This window comes from Pelophylax lessonae, assembly GCF_965119305.1.
Source record: "Pelophylax lessonae genome assembly, chromosome: 4".
NCBI lineage: Eukaryota > Metazoa > Chordata > Amphibia > Anura > Ranidae > Pelophylax > Pelophylax lessonae.
The window spans coordinates 143,050,953-143,071,525 of record NC_138771.1 but is presented as its reverse complement, the minus strand read 5'-3'; the positions used below and the strand labels follow the sequence as shown (position 1 = coordinate 143,071,525).

The 20,573-nt window shown below is 44.9% G+C and overlaps 1 protein-coding gene across 5 annotated transcripts in view; it reads right to left on the bottom strand.

Moving 5' to 3' along the window:
- The window catches only part of SHANK3 (SH3 and multiple ankyrin repeat domains 3), a 669,097-nt gene that overhangs the window by 312,099 nt on the left and 336,425 nt on the right, over window positions 1-20,573 (bottom strand). For all 5 annotated transcript variants that reach the window (XM_082255276.1, XM_082255279.1, XM_082255275.1 and 2 more), the window contains exon 9: window positions 17,297-17,413. In XM_082255276.1, the coding sequence (XP_082111402.1) occupies window positions 17,297-17,413 (117 nt within the window). The remainder of the gene's footprint in view (window positions 1-17,296; window positions 17,414-20,573) is intronic.

The following is a 20,573-nucleotide window of genomic DNA, read 5'->3' as shown; positions in this document are numbered from 1 at the left end:
CAAACGGGAAATCAGAGACAACCTTTGGAAGGAATGACAGACAGGGGCGAAGAACCCCCTTATCTCTGTGAACCACCAAGAAAGGTAAACAGCAGGATAATGCCGCCAGTCAACACAATGTCTTAATTCCCAGCTTCTGAGAAAGTGTAAACAAGGGAATCTCCCAAAGAATCTCAAAGGTAAACTTCTGGAGGACCGAAAGCACCAAATTGAAGTCCCAAGGTGGCAACGGAGACTGCACTGGAGGAACCAAATGGCGAACACCCTGAAGAAAGGTACACACCAGGGAGTGTGTGGCCAGGTTTGTTGAAAGAAGACTGCCAAAACTGACACCTGGCCTTTGATGGTACTCAAGGCCAATTTCTGTTCAACCCCCCATGAAGGAAGGTCAAGATCTGAGCCACTGAGAAGGAGCAAGGATGAACCCCAAGGGACTCACGCCACGCGATGTACGTCTTCAATGTACGATGGTAGAACTTTCTAGAAGTAGATTTCCTAGCTTTTAACAGCATTGGAATCACCGATTCAGACAAACCCCTATCCTTCAGTACCTGGCTTTCAACAGCCAAGCCGTCAAAGCCAGCAACTAAAGTAGCGTGGAAGATTGACCCTTGAGACAGCAGATCCTCCCTGAGAGGAAGCTTCCTTCCTCTCAAGGAATATCTGCGACCAGCCGCACCAGATCGGCCTGGCGAGGCTAGTCCAGGGCCACTAAGATGACCAGAATCCCTCCTGCCTCGATTCTGCGTAGAAGTCTTGGCAGAAGCTTGAGAGGAGGAAAGGTGTAAAATCAGACGATAATGACCCCCACAGGGACACCAGCCTGTCTGTGGCATCCGCCAGAGGATCCAGTGACTGTGCCATGAACCTCTGCAACAACTTTCTGTTGTGCCGCGATTTGCCAACAGATCCACCTTGGGGGGGGGGGGGGTACCCCACTGGAGACAAAACTGATGAAACACCTCCAGATGAAGAGACCATTCCCTCTGGTCCAACGCCTGCCGACTGAGGTAATCTGCCTGCTAGTTTGCCACCCTGGGAATATGTACGGCGGAATGGGCTGGAATGAACGTTCTGACCACTTGAAAATGCCATCTACCTCCAGAGCCGCCAGGACACTTCTTGTGCCCCCTTGGTGAGTGACATAAGCCAAGGCTGTGGCATTGTCTGATTGAATACACACTGGACATCCTTGGAGATTATCCGTTCAATGTTCCAGGCACAGTCTGATCACTCGGAGCTCCAGGATACTGATCAGTAGTCTGGACTCTTCCAGGGTTCAGACCCCCAGAGCAGAATTTCTGTTGAACGCCTCCCTACCCCGACAGGCTGGCATCCATGGTGACAACCGTCTAATACAAGAGGAGGAAGAATTTGCCCTGCCGGAGTGCCGGAAAAGAAAGCCACCAGATCAGGGACCCTTTTGCATTCTGGCTCAGCTTGATTTGGTTGTCCAGAGACTGTGGAGTCTTGTCCCAATTGATCAGAATCTCCCGTGCAGGGACCTCATATGGAACCGTGCAAACGGGACCGCCTCAAAGGTAGACACCATCAGGCCCTGCACTCGCATGCAAGTCCAGAGGAATGACCATCTGCTGGACAGCAGGAGGCGAATTGCAGCCTGCAGTTTCTGGAGTTTGTCCAGAGGAAAGAGTACTCTGGCTAAGGTCGAGTCTAGAGTTAGACCCAGATAGTCTAGTTGTGTGGAAGGAACCAAGGCAGAGTTCTGAAGATTCAGAATCCAGCCAAACTTCCTCAGGGTCTGTATGGAGATCTCCAGGTTTTCCACCAGCGCAGTAGAAGGTTGTCCAAGTAGCCCAGGACCGCGGTTCCCTGCTGATGTAACAATGCTAGCACCGGGGCCAACACTTCAGTGACTAAAAGGTTACTCCACAAACTGATGATACTCCTCTCCCATGGAAAAGCTGAGGAAGCGCTGGCGACCGACACATATTGGAATGTGAAGGTAAGCATCCTTGATGTTGATGGAGGCAAGAAAATCCCCCTGATGCCGGGAAGCCACCACCATGCGAAAAGACTCCATTCTGAACTTCTGCACCTGCACAAGCAGTTCAGCACCTGGAGGTTCAAGATTGGACGCACCTTACCTTCCTTTCTGGGGATTGTAAACAGGTTTAAGTAAAACCCCTGAAAACATTCCAAAGTCGGAAGCCGAGCCACTAGAGGAGCTGTATCCAAAGAGGCATCACAGATAAACTGCAGCCCCTGGACCAGCTGGTCTGCCAGCTCAGCAAAGGCAGGGGGAGCTGTTCTCCCTTCAGGTCATGGCGTAAAAGCTTAGCCTGCTCGGTCAGAGTCTGTGACATGAGGGCAATGGTGAATATCGGCCTCAATGCTGAACCAGCCAGGGTGTACATATTGCGGGCCACAGCCTCCGCCTTCCTGTCAGACAGGTCCTTAAAGGCCGGGGACTCTTCAATCGGAATCATGGTTGCCTTTTTTAATCTGGAAACCGGAGGGTCCACCACCAGTGGAACAGTCCGCTTCTTAAGAAGGGACTCCTTATAGGTGTATCGCCTAGCAAAGCGCTTAGAGACCACAAGGGGACGCTTTGGTTGTCCCCACTCTTTAGTGACAATTCTGTCAAAATAGGAGGGGAAATGTTACACCTTTGTCGCTCTGGATGGCTTGTGAGTGCATCTGTCACCAATGATGGCGCCAAGCGGGCTATTTAAACTGAGCCAGTGCTCTGGATCAGTGCTGTCTCATCTACAGCATTCCCATGCAACATGAGACTTGTTACTCTCCATTTGATTCCAGTTACTGACCCGACTTGGACCTACAACCTGGAAAGGAGCTTGGACTTTACCCATCAGGCGCTGGCAGGGGTCAGCATAGAGGAGGAAGGAATAGAGGAGACGCAAGCAGCAGAGGTACGCAGCTGGGTGACTGTTAGGAATGTTAGGGGGAGGAGAGTCAGGGAGGCCAGTCCTGAGTTGGTACACCCTAACATGTTTGCCGAGTTGCAGGTTGAGGGGGATATCAACTCAGGGGTGGCAGAGCTGGAGCATGCGCCCTCCCCCAGCTGCCAGGGGAGGGACGGCTCCAGGAAGAAGGGGGGCCGTAACTCAGGAAAGGTTAGAAAGGTTGTGGTAGTTGGGGACTCAATTATCAAGAGGACAGAGAGGGAAATCTGTAAAAAAGATCTCGTGAACCGAACAGTTTGTTGTTTACCGGGCGCCCGAGTTCGGCACATCGCACATCTGGCAGACAGATTGTTGGGCGGGGCTGGGGATGACCCAGCGGTCATGGTGCACGTGGGCACTAATGACAAAGTTAAAGGTAGGTGGAGGATCCTTAAGAACGATTTGAGGGACTTAGGTAATAGATTGAGGAAAAGGACCTCCAAGGTGGTTTTCTCTGAAATACTGCCTGTACCTCGAGCCACACAGGAGAGGCAGAAGGAGCTTAGGGAAGTTAACAAGTGGCTGAGGAATTGGTGTAGGAAGGAGGGGTTTGGGTTCCTGGAGAACTGGGCTGACTTCTCAGTCGGCTACCGGCTCTTTAGTAAGGATGGGCTGCACCTTAATGGGGACGGTACAGCTCTTTTGGGGAGAAAGATGGCCACCGAGTTGGAGGGGCTTTTAAACTAGGAGACGGGGGGGAGGGCTCAGAAATAGAATCAGTCAGGAGGGAGCAGAGGACTGAAGGCAGTTGTAGGGTCAATAGCGACAGTAGGTCAACAACATCAATTGGCGGGTCTGTGCGGGAGAACAGCAGACCAAACAGAAATAAACAAAACCGCCAATCACGTTTAACTTCCGTAAAACTAAGAGGGGTATATGCTAATGCCAGGAGCCTAGCTAATAAGATGGATGAGTTGGACATGTTAGTACATGAGGAGGACATAGACCTTGTGGGAATAACGGAGACTTGGTTCGACCCCTCACATGACTGGCTGGCCAATATCCAAGGGTATTCGGTGTACCGGAAGGACAGGGTTGGTAAAAGAGGGGGAGGGGTATGTCTCTATGTCAAGAACAATATAAAGGTGCTAGAAAGGAGTGACATTACGGATGGGATGAGCATGGATTTAGAATCTGTGTGGGTTGAACTCGATAGGGAAGAAGATAAGGGAAAAGTAGTTGTGGGGGTTTGCTATAGGCCACCTAACCAAGGGGAGGAGGTAGAGCTGGAATTTTTAGCACTAATAGGTAAAGCGGCAAAACTAGGATCAGTCATCATATTGGGGGACTTCAATTATCCCGACATTGACTGGGAAGAGGGGACTGCACACTCGCATAAGGCCCGGCTATTCACGGAAACCTTACAGGATAACTACATGTCGCAGTTGGTGGATTCCCCTACTAGAGAGAATGCTATCCTGGATCTATTGATCACTAATGACCCAGACATAATCTCGGAGGTAGGAGTCCAGGACAACCTGGGCTCTAGCGATCACAGGATGATCACATTTAGTATAAATAACAATATAAAAAGGCAAGTGGGGAACATAAGAACCCTAAACTTCAGAAGGGCAGACTTTCCAAAATTGTACTCATTGATGGAAAGGGTAAACTGGGACCAAACCCTGGGATCACTGACCACAGAGGAAAAATGGGAATGCTTTAGAACAATATTAAGCAAAGGCATCTTGCAGTGCATTCCTATGGGGAATAAATTTAGAAGAGACAAAGCCAAACCTGGCTGGCTAAACCGTAGCGTTAAAAAACTTATTAGGGGAAAAAAATTGGCCTTCAAGAAATATAAATCAGAGGGCACTGTATTGGCCTTCCAGCAATACAAGGAGGAAAATAAGAAGTGTAAACACGAAATCAAGATGGCTAAAATCAACTTTGAGAGACAAATAGCGGAGGATAGTAAAAAAAACCCAAAGAAATTCTTTAAATATATCAACAGCAAAAAAACTAGGGCAGAGCATATTGCACACATAATTAGCGATGATGGGAGGATGGTTACAGAGGACACTGAAAAAGCAACCGTGCTGAATTCTTTTTTCTCGTCAGTCTTTACGCAGGAAAAGGAAGGGTACACTGACCATGACTGTATGGTTAGTAGTAATACACAGGACTTGCCACTATGGCTAACAGAGGGGGAAATCAGGGAAAGACTGGATAAACTTAACACAAACAAATCACCAGGCCCGGATGGCGTACATCCGAGAGTGCTCAAGGAACTCAGTATGGTTATATCTAGACCACTGTTCCTGATCTTTGCTGACAGTATTAGGACAGGAGATGTACCAGGGGATTGGAGGAAGGCTAACGTGATTCCGATATTCAAAAAGGGCCAGAGACATATCCCGGGAAATTATAGGCCTGTCAGTCTGACATCAATAATATGTAAACTTTTGGAGGGGATGATAAGGGACTATATCGTAGAGTATGCTAAAGATAACAACATCATCAGTAGTAACCAGCACGGGTTTACAAATGGGCGATCTTGTCAAACCAATCTCTTAGCATTCTACGAGGAAGTGAGCTGTGAGCTAGATAGGGGGAGACCAGTGGATGTGGTGTACTTGGATTTCGCTAAGGCGTTTGATACAGTTCCCCACAAGCGCTTAATTTATAAAATAAGGTCTGCAGGTATCGACAGCAGGGTTTGCTCTTGGATACGGAATTGGCTAAAAGGCCGTGTCCAAAGGGTAGTAATAAACAGCGCATACTCAGACTGGTCTGAGGTAGTAAGCGGGGTGCCCCAGGGCTCAGTCCTGGGACCAACCTTGTTCAATTTATTCATAAACAGCATTGAGGACGGGATCAGTAGTTCGTTATCAGTTTTTGCAGATGACACAAAATTGGCCAGGGCAATAACTGCACAGCATGAAGCAGATATCCTACAGAATGACCTGGACAAAATTACGGAGTGGGCAACGACATGGCAAATGAGGTTTAATGTGGAGAAGTGTAAGGTTTTGCACTTGGGGACCAAAAACATAAAAACACAATACACGTTAGGAGGGGAACCCTTGGGGGAATCAAAAATGGAGAAGGATCTGGGAGTCTTAGTTGATGATAGATTAGGCAACAGCATGCAATGCCAAGCGGCAGCTTCCAAAGCCAACAGAATATTAGCATGCATAAAGAAAGGGATGTATTCCAGAGATAAGACTATAATCCTTCCACTTTATAAAACTCTGGTCCGACCGCATCTGGAGTATTCTGTCCAGTTCTGGTCGCCAGTCCTCAGGAGGGATGTGTTGGAGCTGGAGAAAGTCCAGAGAAGGGCAACTAAACTGATTAGGGGGTTGGAGGACCTTACCTATGAAGAGCGGCTGCAATCGCTCGATTTATTTTCCCTGGAGAAAAGACGTCTGAGAGGGGACATGATAGCAATTTATAAATATCTTAATGGGGATCTCAGCTTAGAAGAAAAGCTGTTCATTCGAAGGAATTGCATGAGGACTCGAGGACATACAATGCGATTAGAGGAGAAGCGTTTTAACCTCAGGCAACGTGGGGGGTTCTTTACTGTTAGGGCTACAAGATTGTGGAATTGTCTACCACAAGAGGTGGTTTTTGCGGGTAGTATGGTGACTTTCAAAAGACTCTTAGACTTACATCTCAAGGATCAGGAGATTGAGGGCTATGTTAGATGATTACAGTCACACACACCTACACAGGTTGAACTGGATGGACTATTGTCTTTATTCAACCTCACCTACTATGTCAGTGGTTCTCAAATCCGGTCCTCGGGACCCACCAACAGGCCAGGTTTGCAAGATAACTAAATTACATCACAGGTGATCTCATTTGCTTCTCAGTGATTGCAGTATTCTAGCCTGCATCCCCCAAGGTAATACTTAAAATCTGGCCTGTTAGTGGGTCCCGAGGACCGGATTTGAGAACCACTGTACTATGTAACTATGTAACTATGTAACTATATGACTTGTCTTAACCATTCTTGAACTTTTTTCTGCACTGACCCCAGTGTGTCTCCTGACCTCTCACCTTTGCCTGCTCCCATTGCATTTATATCGCTGTATCTGTTGTTGACTCTGGCCTGTACCCTGACTACACTTCTCCCTACGCACCTGTATCTGATCTGCTTATCAGAGTCTGACCCGGCTTACTGGACTTTGCTGCTGTCCTACCCACTGCAAGCGGCTGCCTACAACCCATCAGTGCGTGCTCACATGGTCTGCTATCAGCCAGCATCTCTTCTGTCTGCTTTCACCAGTGCTGGCCTTCTCCTGCCTACTGCTTACCTGCCACTACCTTGCTACCCTGCACCGCTGTGGTCCTTTTTCTCTCCTCTACTTGGCCTGGATACCCTGCTTGGCTCTACTGCTAGCAAGACCAACAGGCATTTGTGCCAATCTGCGCTCCTGCACCACCTGTCCACTCCATCAGAGGCCTCGAGCCAGAGGTGTAAGAGAGGCCTTCCTCATCGTGTCAGGCTCTTCCACCAAGACGTTACAGGTAAAATCATCTTCTGACATGGAGTTCTTGTCATTTCACACCTGAGCGTATAGTTTTCAGGCTTTTTTCGGGTCATTTTCAGTCATTTTTCAGAGGTGTTGGAGGCAGGCATTGACATCTAACAAAAACGCTTGTAATCTGCCAAAAAAAGAAGCTTATGTAATTTTTTGAGCTTTGGGCGTTTTGCTTGAGGCAACAAAATGCTCATATGAGAACAGGGGCCATTGAAATAAATGGGATTTTGCTTGTTAGGCGTTTTGAGACTTCAGAGATGAGCGTATTACAAGCTGAAAAGCGTTTAGGTGTGATCAGGGCTTGGGACAAGTACATGCTTCTTAGGAAATGTTGGATCCGTGGCAATGGTCCAGAGCTGATGCAAGGAGACACTTTTGTAAATTATGACAGGCTCTACACCTGTAGAAAAAATGATAGAATTGGTGTGTGTTTCTATGTTAAAAATAACAGCCACTTATATTTTGAGGTCTTAAATGCTTGGGGCATTGGGGCACGATTCCTCAATATCATGGGAACCCTATATTACCACACACAAGCAAGGGTCAAACTGGTAGGCTATCATTCTGATCATATCGAGATTGAACCGCCTTCGTAATAACCCAGGGTTGGTTTCTGGCTTCACTCCCCTACTGTAGATCACTTATTTCATAACCCAGCCTTCCCTCCAGGCATGGAAGTCAGAGTCTTTAAGTGGTGGATAGATAAAGGCTCATACTGCATAGGACATTTTTTCATGCATAGAGGGCCCTTTACCCTATCCCATTGCAATACAACTCTAGAGATGCCTCCCACTGAACGATTTAATTTTTTCCAAATTGCCCATTTTTTGTAGACCCTTCGTTCATCTTCTGAATCTCCGTCCTTAACACCTGAGCAATGGTGTCCTAAAGATCAGGGCTTCAGGCCCTGATCATGGCTTATGTATCTTTGCTTGCCTCCCCTTCGAAACACCCGTACATGTTGGCTTGGGAGAGGGATCTTAACTTCTTGCTGGAACCTGAGATCTGGTATTCCAGGCTCCTGGTCTCTTTTAGGGGTATATTAAATGTCTCTTTGATGGAGGGGAGTATTAAAGTGTTAATGAGATGGTATTTGGTTCCTTCTCGCCTAGCCAGGATGTACCCGTTAACTTCAGCAGACTGTTTTAGAGGATGCACCTTGCGGGGTACCATGCTCCCCATCTGGCAGGAATGTCCCCACAACAGGAGCTACTGGAGTTGAGTCTTCTCCTTTATCCGCAAAATAATGGGGATTGCGGTAGACCAACAGACTTCTATTTCTCTGCTAAATGATCTCCCAGATGGTATACTATGCCCTATGAAACTTTTCATTTTTTTTGCTTCTTGCGGCTAAGATTACTATCGCGGGAGCATGGAAGTCACCCAGTGTTTCTTTTTGCCGCATGAAGCATAAAATATCCTGGATCATAATATATGAAAAGGTGACTAGTGTAATAAATGATAAATAGATTGTAAGCTCTAACGGACAGGGCCCTCTGATTCCTTTTATACAAAGTGTATTGTAACTGTAATGTCTGCCTTCATTTTAATAAGCGTTGCACAAACTGTTTGCGCTATATAAATCCTGTACAATAATAAATAATAATATTAAACAGGCCCTCTTTGAACATATTTGGGAACCATGGGCAAACAATGTACAGGTACCTCTCTCCCCCATACTTGGATGATTCCTAGAGATTCGTATACTCTGAGTTCTAGGTCTCCTTCTCTTTATCTCTTTCTTTCTTCCCTTTTCTCTGCCTTCTTTCTGCTGCTCGCTCTGGGGCTATGTTTCCCTGATTCTTGCCATGAGGTTACAGTTGTATAAAAAGAGCCAATTCCTTATATGCACTGGGTTCTTTCTATTATGCTGATTGTTGAGATTTATCATAGTTATGGATAGCCAGCGACGAAAATCTTGTGGCAGCTCTGATGTTCGGACGTGAGGCATAATAATTATGGCCCAATCAAACTAGGCTGCTCTTAGTTAATAATCCATGCGGGTGTTATATTCTGATGTTCCCTTTACCATGTTCTTCCTTTGTGCTCTGTAAAGCTTACTGCAACTTTGCTGAAACAGATATTGGCTGTGTGGATGCATACCCGTATTGGAAAATTTCAATAAAACCTTTTTGAATGTAAAAACAACAGCCAAATGGGATTAATTTGACTTCATGAGTGCATGTATGTTTATGACTGTTCCTAGCCTGCTCATGTGTGTGATGTATATACTGTTTCCATGTGCAACTTCTGAACCCACAAGTTGAGAGTATTTAGATTCAGAATGGCCCAGGCTCCTCTATTTGGTTTTAGAACTATAAAGAGGTTTGCGTAGAACCCTTGAAAGTGCTTTTCTTTTGGCACATGAGTAATAACTAACATTTGCCCATCTTAACAAGGAGAGAGTCAAATTTGAAAGCATGAAGGAGGTAGGCAGGAGGAAGAGCTCAAATTCCAGTTTGCAGTCCCTGGAAATTACACTTTTGACCCAGACATCTGATATTTCCTAGGAAAAGGAAGGCTAGGAAGGCCAAAATTTTGTATCTCCACTCAAAGTGGAGCCACCCCATCACTTGGAAGAGGGCTTGGAACCATATTTAGCTGTTTTGGAGGGCTATGCCTTTCTGTAAAAAAAATGGTACGTTTGGCAATGAAGGTCTGAGAAGGACAAAATGAAACTTATTCAACCTCAGGAGCAAAACTCTACTTCAAAAAGCATGAGCCTTCCTTTTCCAGGGGAGGAGAGTACTGTTGCCCCCAGTTATCTACTTGATGTACTTGTCCAAGGATTGACCAAACAGATATTCACTTTCAAAGGGTATTCGCACTTGCAAATGGGGTTGTTAGAGATTACATGCAAGAGACCAAACAGGTTTCCAGTGATTAGCTGCGGGCAGACGCTCCATTGTAAGCAATACGATGCTGACAGTTTCTTCAGCTAATTGAGGCTGCTTGCATGTAATCACAATTCGAGAGATTACCTGTGAATGATTGTCCCTGGACTGTCTGCGTCTAGGACCGATAATTCACAAGTAATCGCTTCATGAGTGATTGCATGCAAGTTGCTATGATTAGCTGTGGGAGCTGCCAGCCTTCTATTAATTTCAATGGAGCTTTCGCCCACAACTAATATCCCGCAACCCCTGCTGGGTCTCCCGCATGTAATCGCTAACGGCCGAATCTGCAAGTGTGAATGAGGTCTAAGGCATTTCTTACATGGGAGCTCTGCTGACCAGCATTTAAGCCAAAGGATTCTGCACATGTGGATGGAGACAAGACTTATCTCGGAAATATGGCAATCTCCAGGTTTTCCACCAGAGCAGTAGGAGACTCCGCTCGATGAAGAAGGTCGTCCAAGTAACCCAGTACCGCGATCCCCCATTGGCGTAACAATGCTAACACCGGGGCTAACACTTCTGTGAAGACCTGAGGAGCAGAGGCGAGACCAAGGGGTAACACCACAAACTGATAATGCTCCTCTCCCACAGCAAAGCAGAGGAAGCCCTGGTGACCGACACATATTGGAATGTGAAGGTAAACATCCATGATGTCGATAGAGGCAAGAAAGTCCCCCTGATGCAGGGATGCCACCACTGTGCGAATAGACTCCATTCTGAACATCTGCACCCAGACAAAGCAGTTCAGCGCCTTGAGGTCCAGAATCAAACGCACCTTGCCTTCCTTCCTGGGAACTGTAAACAGGTTTGAGTAAAAAAGCCCTGCAAACATTCCGATGATGGAAACGGGGCAATCACCCCTTGAAGTAACAGGTCTTGCACCACCCCAAAAAGATCCTGTAAGCGGTCCGCTGACAGGCACAAGTTTTGAGGAAAGAACCTTTCCTGGAGGGTAAGAACGAAACTCGATATTGTAGCCGGACCATATAACTTTGTGGACCACGGGTCCGGAAACCAGCAAAGACGTCCCCCCAGCCCCGAGAAGCCCACTCTCGACTTGCCAGACCAGGTTCGCTTGGATCCACCAGAGGAGGTTCTGAAAGTCTATGATCCCTTGTCAGTCGCCCCTAAGGGACGAAAAATGAGCCAAGAAGGGTGGCCCACGTCTACGGCAAGGGTCCTTGCCCTTACTAGCATGCGGAAGAAAGGTACTCTTCCCCCCTGTGAGACCCTTAATGATGTCATCCAGGGTAGCTCCAAACAGGCAATCTGCTTGAAAAGGAGATCAGTCAAGGCCTTTTTAGAAGTTTGGTCCGCAGACCAGCATTTGAGCCAAAAGACACACCGAAGGACCACTGCTGAAACAGAGAGCCTAGTGACTAGGGGAGCCACATCCACAGAGGCATCACAGATAAACAGCAGCCCCTGGACCAGCTGGTCCGCCAGCTCCGCAAAAGCAGGGGGGAGCTGCTCCCCCTCCAGGTCACGGTGTAGAAGCTTAGCCCACTTGGTCAAAGTTTGCGACACCAGGGCAATGGTAAATACTGTGAAGTGCAGAGAAAGGTTGTAAACGGCGCTACCTTGTGCATATAAATAATTAAATAGTAGTAAAGTGCAATCTCTTATAATCAATAATAAATGAGAGGGTGTGTCCCATAAGCCGAAAGGGTTAAAAAATTATATATACTGTGTATCAAGTGGGTACAAGTAAAATGGTAAAATATCCTGGTGTGTGATAGATAAAACCCAGAAAGTGCTAAAGTGCAATAAATAAATAACATAGACAGTGTTTTTATTGTGATATACAAGTAATTAAATCAATCCACTGTGGAAATAAAATAATCAAATATTGGTGAATATTCCTGGCACTGTTACTAACAAAAGTGCAACATGCCAGTAGAAACCATATAAGTGAAGTAGAGTGAAATCAGGGAATAATCCCGTGTAAATGAATAAACCAAAATAAAATGAGAAATCAGCTGCAATCACCTGTGTGACCACTAGGTGTCGCGCTGTATATACAACCTGCCCTAAACGAAAGTTAGGCAAGATGGATCTTCAAAGGTCCCCCTCCACAATCAACCAAGCACCGATTGGCGAGTTTCCATAGGGGGAGAAAGAAAGGGGGAGCCTCGTGAAGTATCAATCATAAACTGAAGAAAAAAGAACGTAGCATCCACTCACTATGAGAAGCCGTGGTAGCTGCCTCGCATCAGTTGCAATCGCCGGGAAGCTTCCGCGTTCCACGGCGGTGGAGTCTCAAACCGGAAGTGACGCTGTGACGCAATGGACCCGCCCTACGCCCTGCGCTGGCCAGACTGGGGTGACCACTGGATCCAGATTATCCAGTCCATCGCCCAGTCTGGCAGTTGATTGTAGATCTCACAGAATAAGAACCAGGAGAAAAAATCTATCTAAAAAGTGCTAGGACCAGAGTGTTTCCAGCGAGGAACTAGGTCCTTACTTCTGACTAGGCAGAAAAAAACTGAGTACCTATTGCAGAGAGAGGGAGTATACCCCCTAGGACTGCCCATAAGTGTAGCCAGATTTTTTTCTGCCTAGTGTCCTACACCTGTAGGGGGCAGTATAATCCAATGGGTAAGAAGATCAGGAGCTGTGTCCGTCAATAAAACTTCTTTTTAAATTTTGAGAAGAATAACACCTGTCAGGTTTTATTGCAATCTGTGTCACTGCTGGAGAGATCCACCTACTCTATTGGTCTTCTTTATCATTATTAGTGAAAGTAAAAGAAAATCCCAAATTTTGAGTTGTCCCCAGAACTGTAATGGATGGGAAAACCTCCACTGTGGACACAAGTTCTGATAATAAAGGTGCCAACCAAAGATCCCTTTACTTTGGAGGGTTTTCCTATCACTCCCTGTTTTGGCTTTAGGACAGGAAGTGAAAGGAATTCTCCTCAATACCTGACAGGGCTTAGACCTCAGCCTTATGCTATCTAAAATAAAATTAAAAAATGCCTTTAATTTTACTTTAAAGTATTTCAGCCAACCAGGGGCAACAACTTACAACTATGCTAGAATATATACAATATGATCCTGCAAAGACTAATGTACCACAGCTACTCCAGTTTTACAACAAGCAGCAAGCCAGGAGGTCATTAACCACTTGCCGACTGCCGCACGACTATTTACGTCGGCAGTCAGCCCCTCACAGGCAGAGCGACGTAGGGCTACGTCGCTAGCCTGTAAGGGTTTTGGGAGCGAGCGAGCGAGCGCGCACCGCCGGATGCGCGCTCCCGCTCGGTCACAGACCCTCCGCGCGTGTGCCTGGCGGACCCGATGTCCGCCGGGCACTCGCGATCGTCCGTGACAGCGGGAGAAAGGCAGGCGGCTAGTGTAAACAAAGCCACCTGTCAGTTCTCCCTGTGTATGAATGGTGATCAAACGGTTCTACTATGTAGGGCCGTTGATCACTGTTCTTACACATCAAGCCACAGCCAATCACAGTTAGAAACCCACCCCTAGGACACACTTAACCCCTCCCTCTCCAATACAGTTAACTCCTTCACTGCCAGTGTCATTTTTACAGTAACAGTGCATATGTATAGCACTGATTACTGTAGTAATGTCACTGGTAACCCCAAAAGTGTCAAAAATGTCAGTCAAGGGTCCGATCTGTCCGCCCCAATGTCGCAGTCCCGCAAAAAAAAACGCAGATCGCTGCCATTACGTGTTAAAAAAAAAACAACAAAAATCTTTCCCTTTGTTAGTAAACGCAATAACTTTTGCGCAAACCAATCAAAATACGCTTTTTGCGATTTTTTTTACCAAACATATGGTAAAAAAAAAATTGGCCTAAAATGTTAAAAAATTTTGATTTTTACATTTTTTTGGGGGGGAATTTCATATAAAAAATGTGAAAAATATTGTTATTTTTGCAAAATTGACGCTCTTTATTTGTTTATAGCGCATGATCAAAAAATCGGACAGGTGATCAAATACCACCAAAAGAAAGCTCTGTTTGTGGGAAAAAAGGACACCAAATTAGTTTAGGTACAGCGTCGCACGACCGCGCAATTGTCCGTTAAAGTCATGCAGTGCCGAATCGCAAAATAGGCCCTGGTCAGGAAGGGGGTAAAATCTTCCGGGGCTTAAGTGGTTAACTTGTGATAGTTCGGGACAAATAACAGTTTAATGAGTAGCTGAAAAAAAAAAAAAAAAAGAATCTAGGATTCGGAAGGACCAAGGCTCCTTTGTCAGATGCTTTCTTTGTGTTTCTATGAGTACTTTCACCTTTTACACAAGTCAAAATAACCTACCATTCCATTCCTAGTCATGAATATATTTCACAATAGAAATGTTATTCGCTTCAGCCCCTGTAAGTAAGGTTTTCTGTTGGTACGTATTGTCTTATAAAAATTACTGTACTAACCATTATTTCAAAGTAAAAAAAAAAAATCTTGTTTTTATAGTTTTACTAGTGTTACCAGAGATTTAAAGCATACATTGTATTCTATGATTTATCTTGTTAAATATGGCATTAAAAGGACGTTGCTATTATTAGGCCTGGTGACATTATTAACAAAGGAAATATAATTGTTAAAATAGTTTGTATTTTTAATACAATGTTGGAAAATAGCCAAGGATGGTGGAAGTTCATTTGGAATGAATGAGGTAAAATAGGGGAGAACCTTTGATAGAAATTAGTTAAAAAAAGGTCTGCACACGTTAAATTTAAGTGCAATATAAATAAAGCATTACAACTATAACTTACAATTTTTTTTTTTTAAAGGTCTAAAAAACTACCAGATAATTTAAAATAAAGTACCTAGCACACGATAGGTTTAAAGCCCTTTCACACAGGCTTTCAGATCGTGTCCAGCTGTCTTTTTTTGCAGATGGACCTGATCGGAAGATCCAAGCGAGTCTTTTCTATGGGCAGGTGGATGCTTCCATTTACATCCATTTAGTCGGCTGTCAAAAACGAAACTGGCACACATATTACAAAACTGCACTCTGTTCTGGTTCAGCAAGGATCAGTTCATGGATCCTGAACACAGCGGAGCGCCCATGTGTAAAACGACCCTTAGATATTTCAAAAGTATATTATTAAATCATTGGCATTACAAACACATAAAAAACAGTAGATCTGCCCAGAATGTCGTTCACAACTACTCAGCTGCACTACACATACACTATATTACCAAAAGTATAGGGACGCCTGCTTTTACACACACACAAGAACTTTAATGGCATCCCAGTCTTAGTCCATAGGATTCAATACTGAGTTGTCCCCCTTTTGCAGCTATAACAGCTTCAACTGTTCTGGGAAGGCTGTCCACGAGGTTTAGGAGTGTGTCTATGGGAATGTTTGACCATTCTTGTGTCTATGGGAATGTCTGACCATTCTTCCAGAAGCGCATTTGTGAGGTCAGGCATTGATGTTGGACGAGAAGGCCTGGCTCGCAGTCTCCACTCTAATTCATCCCAAAGGTGTTCTATCCGGTTGAGGTCAGGACTCTATGCAGGCCATTTAAGTTCCTCCACCCCAAACTCACCCATCCATGTCTTTATGGACCTTGCTTTGTGCACTGATGCGCAGTCACGTTGGAACAGAAAGGGGCCATCCCCAAACTGTTCCCACAAAGTTAGGAGTATGAAATTGTCCAAAATGTTCTGGTATGCTGAAACCCTAAGAGTTTCCTTTATTGGAACTAAGAAACTGAGAGCCCAAGCCCAACCCCTGAAAAAAAAAAACCTCACACCAAAATCCCCCCTCCACAAAATGATTTGGCCAGTGCACAAAGCAAGGTCCATAGAGACATGGATGAGTTATGCCTCGTACACACGCAGCGATTATCGGCCGACCGATTGGCCGTCTTTTGTCCAGTGTTGTTGTGTTGGTTGAAATGTGCTCTAGACTGCACACGAATTTTCTCGGCCAACAAAAACCAACTTCAGAAGTGATGTCATGTTCTGGTTCACTTTTCGTGTGTTTTTTCTTCTCTGAGCATGCCCAGTCTTGGTCATCAGATTTTTGTCTGCCGAAATCTGTACTGACTGACGAACAATCGGCCGTTCTGTTGACGGCCAACAAAAATTTTATAGCATGCACACCAGATTTTGTTCGGCCGAAAAGTCGGAGTCGGTTGTCGGAAGCATCATACTAACAAGCCGAAAATCGGCCGATCGGACGTTGGTCGAAAATTCACGGCCAACTATCGATGCGTGTGTACGAGGCTTTAGTTTGGGGTGGAGAAACTTGACTGGCCTGCACAGAGTCCTGACCTCAACCAGATAGAACACCTTTGGAATGAATTAGAGCTGAGACTGCGAGCCAGGCGTTCTTGTCCACATCAGTGCCTGATGTCACAAATGCGCTTCTGGAAGAATGGTCAAACATTCCCATAGACACACTCCTAAACCTTGTAGACAGCCTTCCCTGAAGAGTTGAAGCTGTTATAGCTACAAAGGGTGGGCCAACTCAATATCGAACCCTTCTGACTGGGATGTCATTAAAATTCATGTGCGTGTAAAGGCAGGTGTCCCAATACTTTTGGTAATATAGAGTATATTTGATGACTGAAGATATTGGAGGACAATATAGACTGAAGAGGCAACTTGGGGACATCAAGTTCAGATAATGATATAATATAGCAACTGAATACCAAACAAAAAAGGACACTCTGTACAGGTTGAGATGGAAGCTGTGATAACATTCGGGGGGGGGGGGGGGGGGGAATAACCCTTTATCAAGTCCACTCCCTGGACTAGACTTTTTATTGTAATATGTAAATAAATGATAGCTTACCCTCAATTTCCTATTAAATACATGATAAATACATCCATATGTTTTCTAAAAAAATGTATGCAATTATAATTATCCATTCAAATACTCAGCTTTAATTAAAATAATTCAATAGTGTAGGAATATTAAAATATGGGTCACTTAGTCCCAGACGTTCCATTCAGCTCTTTACACAGAAAATAATACCAAGCTATATAGCAAGTCGTATTACCTGGTTGTAGAGTGCACAAAGGTGCAGAGCGCTGTTCCCAGATGCATTCTGTGCTCTCATATCTGCTCCATAAAACAGAAGATGCTCCAGATGTTGAACATGTCCATAACGGCACGCCTGTGCACACAGGAAGATTGGAGATAGTTAGGACTTTCAGTGCACATGACTAATTAGTTACAGTATATTATACATCTACTGGCCTATATTTGTCTTATTCTTAATCTAAAATAATGCATCAACAGCATGTATCTGTGTTAATGTGCATTCTACCAAAAAAGCCTCTTCTATGTTGATATAGGGTGCATTTAATTTTGTTCATGGCTTTATGTGTTTACACGCAAGTCTACTTATAAAAAAAAAAATTGTTGGATAAATGTGACAAGCATTATGCCACCTGTGACAAATTCTGACTGTATTCTGCACAATCTAATTATTTCATTGTTTAAATTTCAGCACCATCTAGTGGCCACAATGTAGTATTTTTCCTAAAATACCTCATTCAAAAAAATATTTCATTATGTCCACTAGATGGAGCTGACAATCACAGAAAACAATTGTATTTAGCAAAATATGGTCAGAATTTGTCATAAATGGTGGAATGTTTATTTTTTTTGTACACTACACAGCAGCAACATGGACCTAGAATTATCATCATCATAAGAGGTCCTTCATACAGAGCAGAACTGAAAAATTTCCTGGAGCTCAGCTTTTAACCTGTATTGTAAAAATGAGCAAATGCCTGTGTCTCTGGCCAGTTTATTTTGTGGGAAACACACCAATGTAAATTGATGTTACATCTTAAGAATATGCTGCCGCTGAAAAATGCATAAAATGTAGGTTAAAAAGTAAATTTTATTGCTCCTTCTATAAACATGCTGTGGAATAGTAGTGGACATAAATAAAGCATTACTCTACATCTGTTCTAAATATACCCTCTAAAATCTTTAAGTAGAAGTCCAGTCAAATACCGTCTAAGTTTAAACCTGCTTCCACCACCATTCTAAGCCTTATACTAACTACCCTGTAAGGATTTGTATACTTACCTAATCTGAGACTGCTCTGGTCCAGTCATATGATCAGGTCCCAGTGTAGAGGAGGGATAGCGGACAATGGATGCCCCAAAGAAAGGTTATGGGTGACGTCACCGCTCAGGCACTGCAGCCTTTGTTGGTAAACTCTCCTCCTCACTGAAGCTCGTGCGGGAGAGATGATGTGACTGGACCAGAGTGCCTTCAGAATAGGTAAGTATACACATCTTTCCTTTACAGGGTAGTTAGTATATGGCTTAGGATAGGGGTGGGAGCAGGTTTAAGCTTACATGGTATTTGACTGGACTTACACTTTAATATCCTTATCTTGCTATTCAGAATCTTGACATTTGATTTGATCATTTAAAGCTGAACTCTGAAAAACTAAAAAGTCAACTTTTAAACCACTCTTTTCTTTTTTCTTCACATTTAGTTTAGGGCCAGGCCTGGTGCTCAAAACACAGCCCACTGGCCTTCTGCATGTGTGGCTAGTAGGCACCATACAGATAGCAGAGTGACATTGGGGTGCCAGACAGTGTGTTCCAGCACCCAGCCCTGAAACAAATACTGTACTGGGGTTATTTCCACACTCAGTACAATTAAAGTCCCAGCCTGGGTGGAGAGTCTCTGAGAGCAGCATGGGAGCATGTGAAAGGTAAGTAATCAACAATGCCATACCATGAGGGGTTAAACAAGGATGCTGTGTAGGTGACAGACATCCTCCTTATCATCCTCCTTATCATCTAAAGGCGTCTCCATTTTTTAGTACGCTGATGGCTGGCCTACGCGGTGTCCAAGGTTGTAATGTTGCACAATGAAAACTTATGGCTTTGTGTAACAAAAAGGCAGGCTTGATCCACTCACTGGCTTGTAAACAATTTTTCCGCAATTTGGGGCAATTTTTAGTAGGGATGCACCGAAATGAAATTCTTGGCCGAAGCCGAAGCTGAATAATAATAAAATGTTTGGCCGAAGGCCGAATACCGAACGCGGTGTTTTGCATTTTTTCCATTTATTTTGCCAATTTTTTGTCCTCTCTCTTGTCCTCTCGTGTCTCTCTCTCTCTCTCTTGTCCTCTCACTCTCTCTCTCTTGTCCTCTCATGTCTCTCTCTCTCTTGTCCTCTCTCTCTCTCTCTCTCTCTCTTGTCCTCTCATGTCTCTCTCTCTCCCTAAATGTTACTGTAGGGAATGGGATTCAGTGCACACTGCAGCCTTGTACCATAGGGTTAATGTTAGTGACACTGTAGGGATTGGGAAGGATGCTGGGAATGGAAATCAGGAAGCATGCAGGCAGCCTTGTAAATTTTAATTGCAGATACAGGGCACTGGGCAGGTCAGGGTTAATGTGGTAACATCAATTACTCAGTGACAGTCAGTCAGTGTCAGTGTGGACTCGATCAGATTATACAGTGACAGACAGTCTCATATAGTGGTGGTAGTAGGAGGCTGGAGGTGGACTAGTAGGAGCCTGGAAAGGAGCACAGCCGCATACATACATTACTCACTCGTGCACTGCAGCCCGCCCCACACATTCAGTGAGTCTTACTCTCCTCCCTAGTTTTTTCAATGGCACATTCAGGAAGCCAATCACGCCGTGAGTAGCGGCACAGCGGAACCAATCAGGTGTGCAGGCACGCGTGATTGGTTCGCTGTGCAGCTAATCACAGCGTGATTGGCTTCCTGAATGTGCCATTGAAAAAACTAGGGAGGAGAGTAAGACTCACTGAATGTGTGGGGCGGGCTGCAGTGCACGAGTGAGTAATGTATGTATGCTCACCGCTGAAGTGTCCCGGCTTCCCCTGCCTAACACGGAAGTCTGTGAGTCCTCCTCCGAGTCCCTTCCCCCTGTAAATATCGTGACCTCGGCGATATGAATATCGCCTACGGCCACAGAACGATAGTCAATATCATATCGACTATCGTTCAGCCCTATTATTCGGCACAAAATTATTCGGCCTTTTGACTTATTCGGCCGAACACCGAAAGTGCTATTTTTTCTATTTTCGGCCGAATAATGTTCGGCCGCCGATTATTCGGTGCATCCCTAATTTTTAGACATTTTGTCAAGGCACCCCTGAAAAAACCTGAAGGCACCCTGGTTTAAAAAGGCTGCTCTAAACTGTGTGTTAAGAGCACACAAATTAGTATTCAATAATTTTTTATTGGGTTTAAACAAAACAGTACAAAAAGAAAACATAAAATAGAAAATATAGTAAATATAGAAAATATAGAAAAAGGGGGGGGGGGG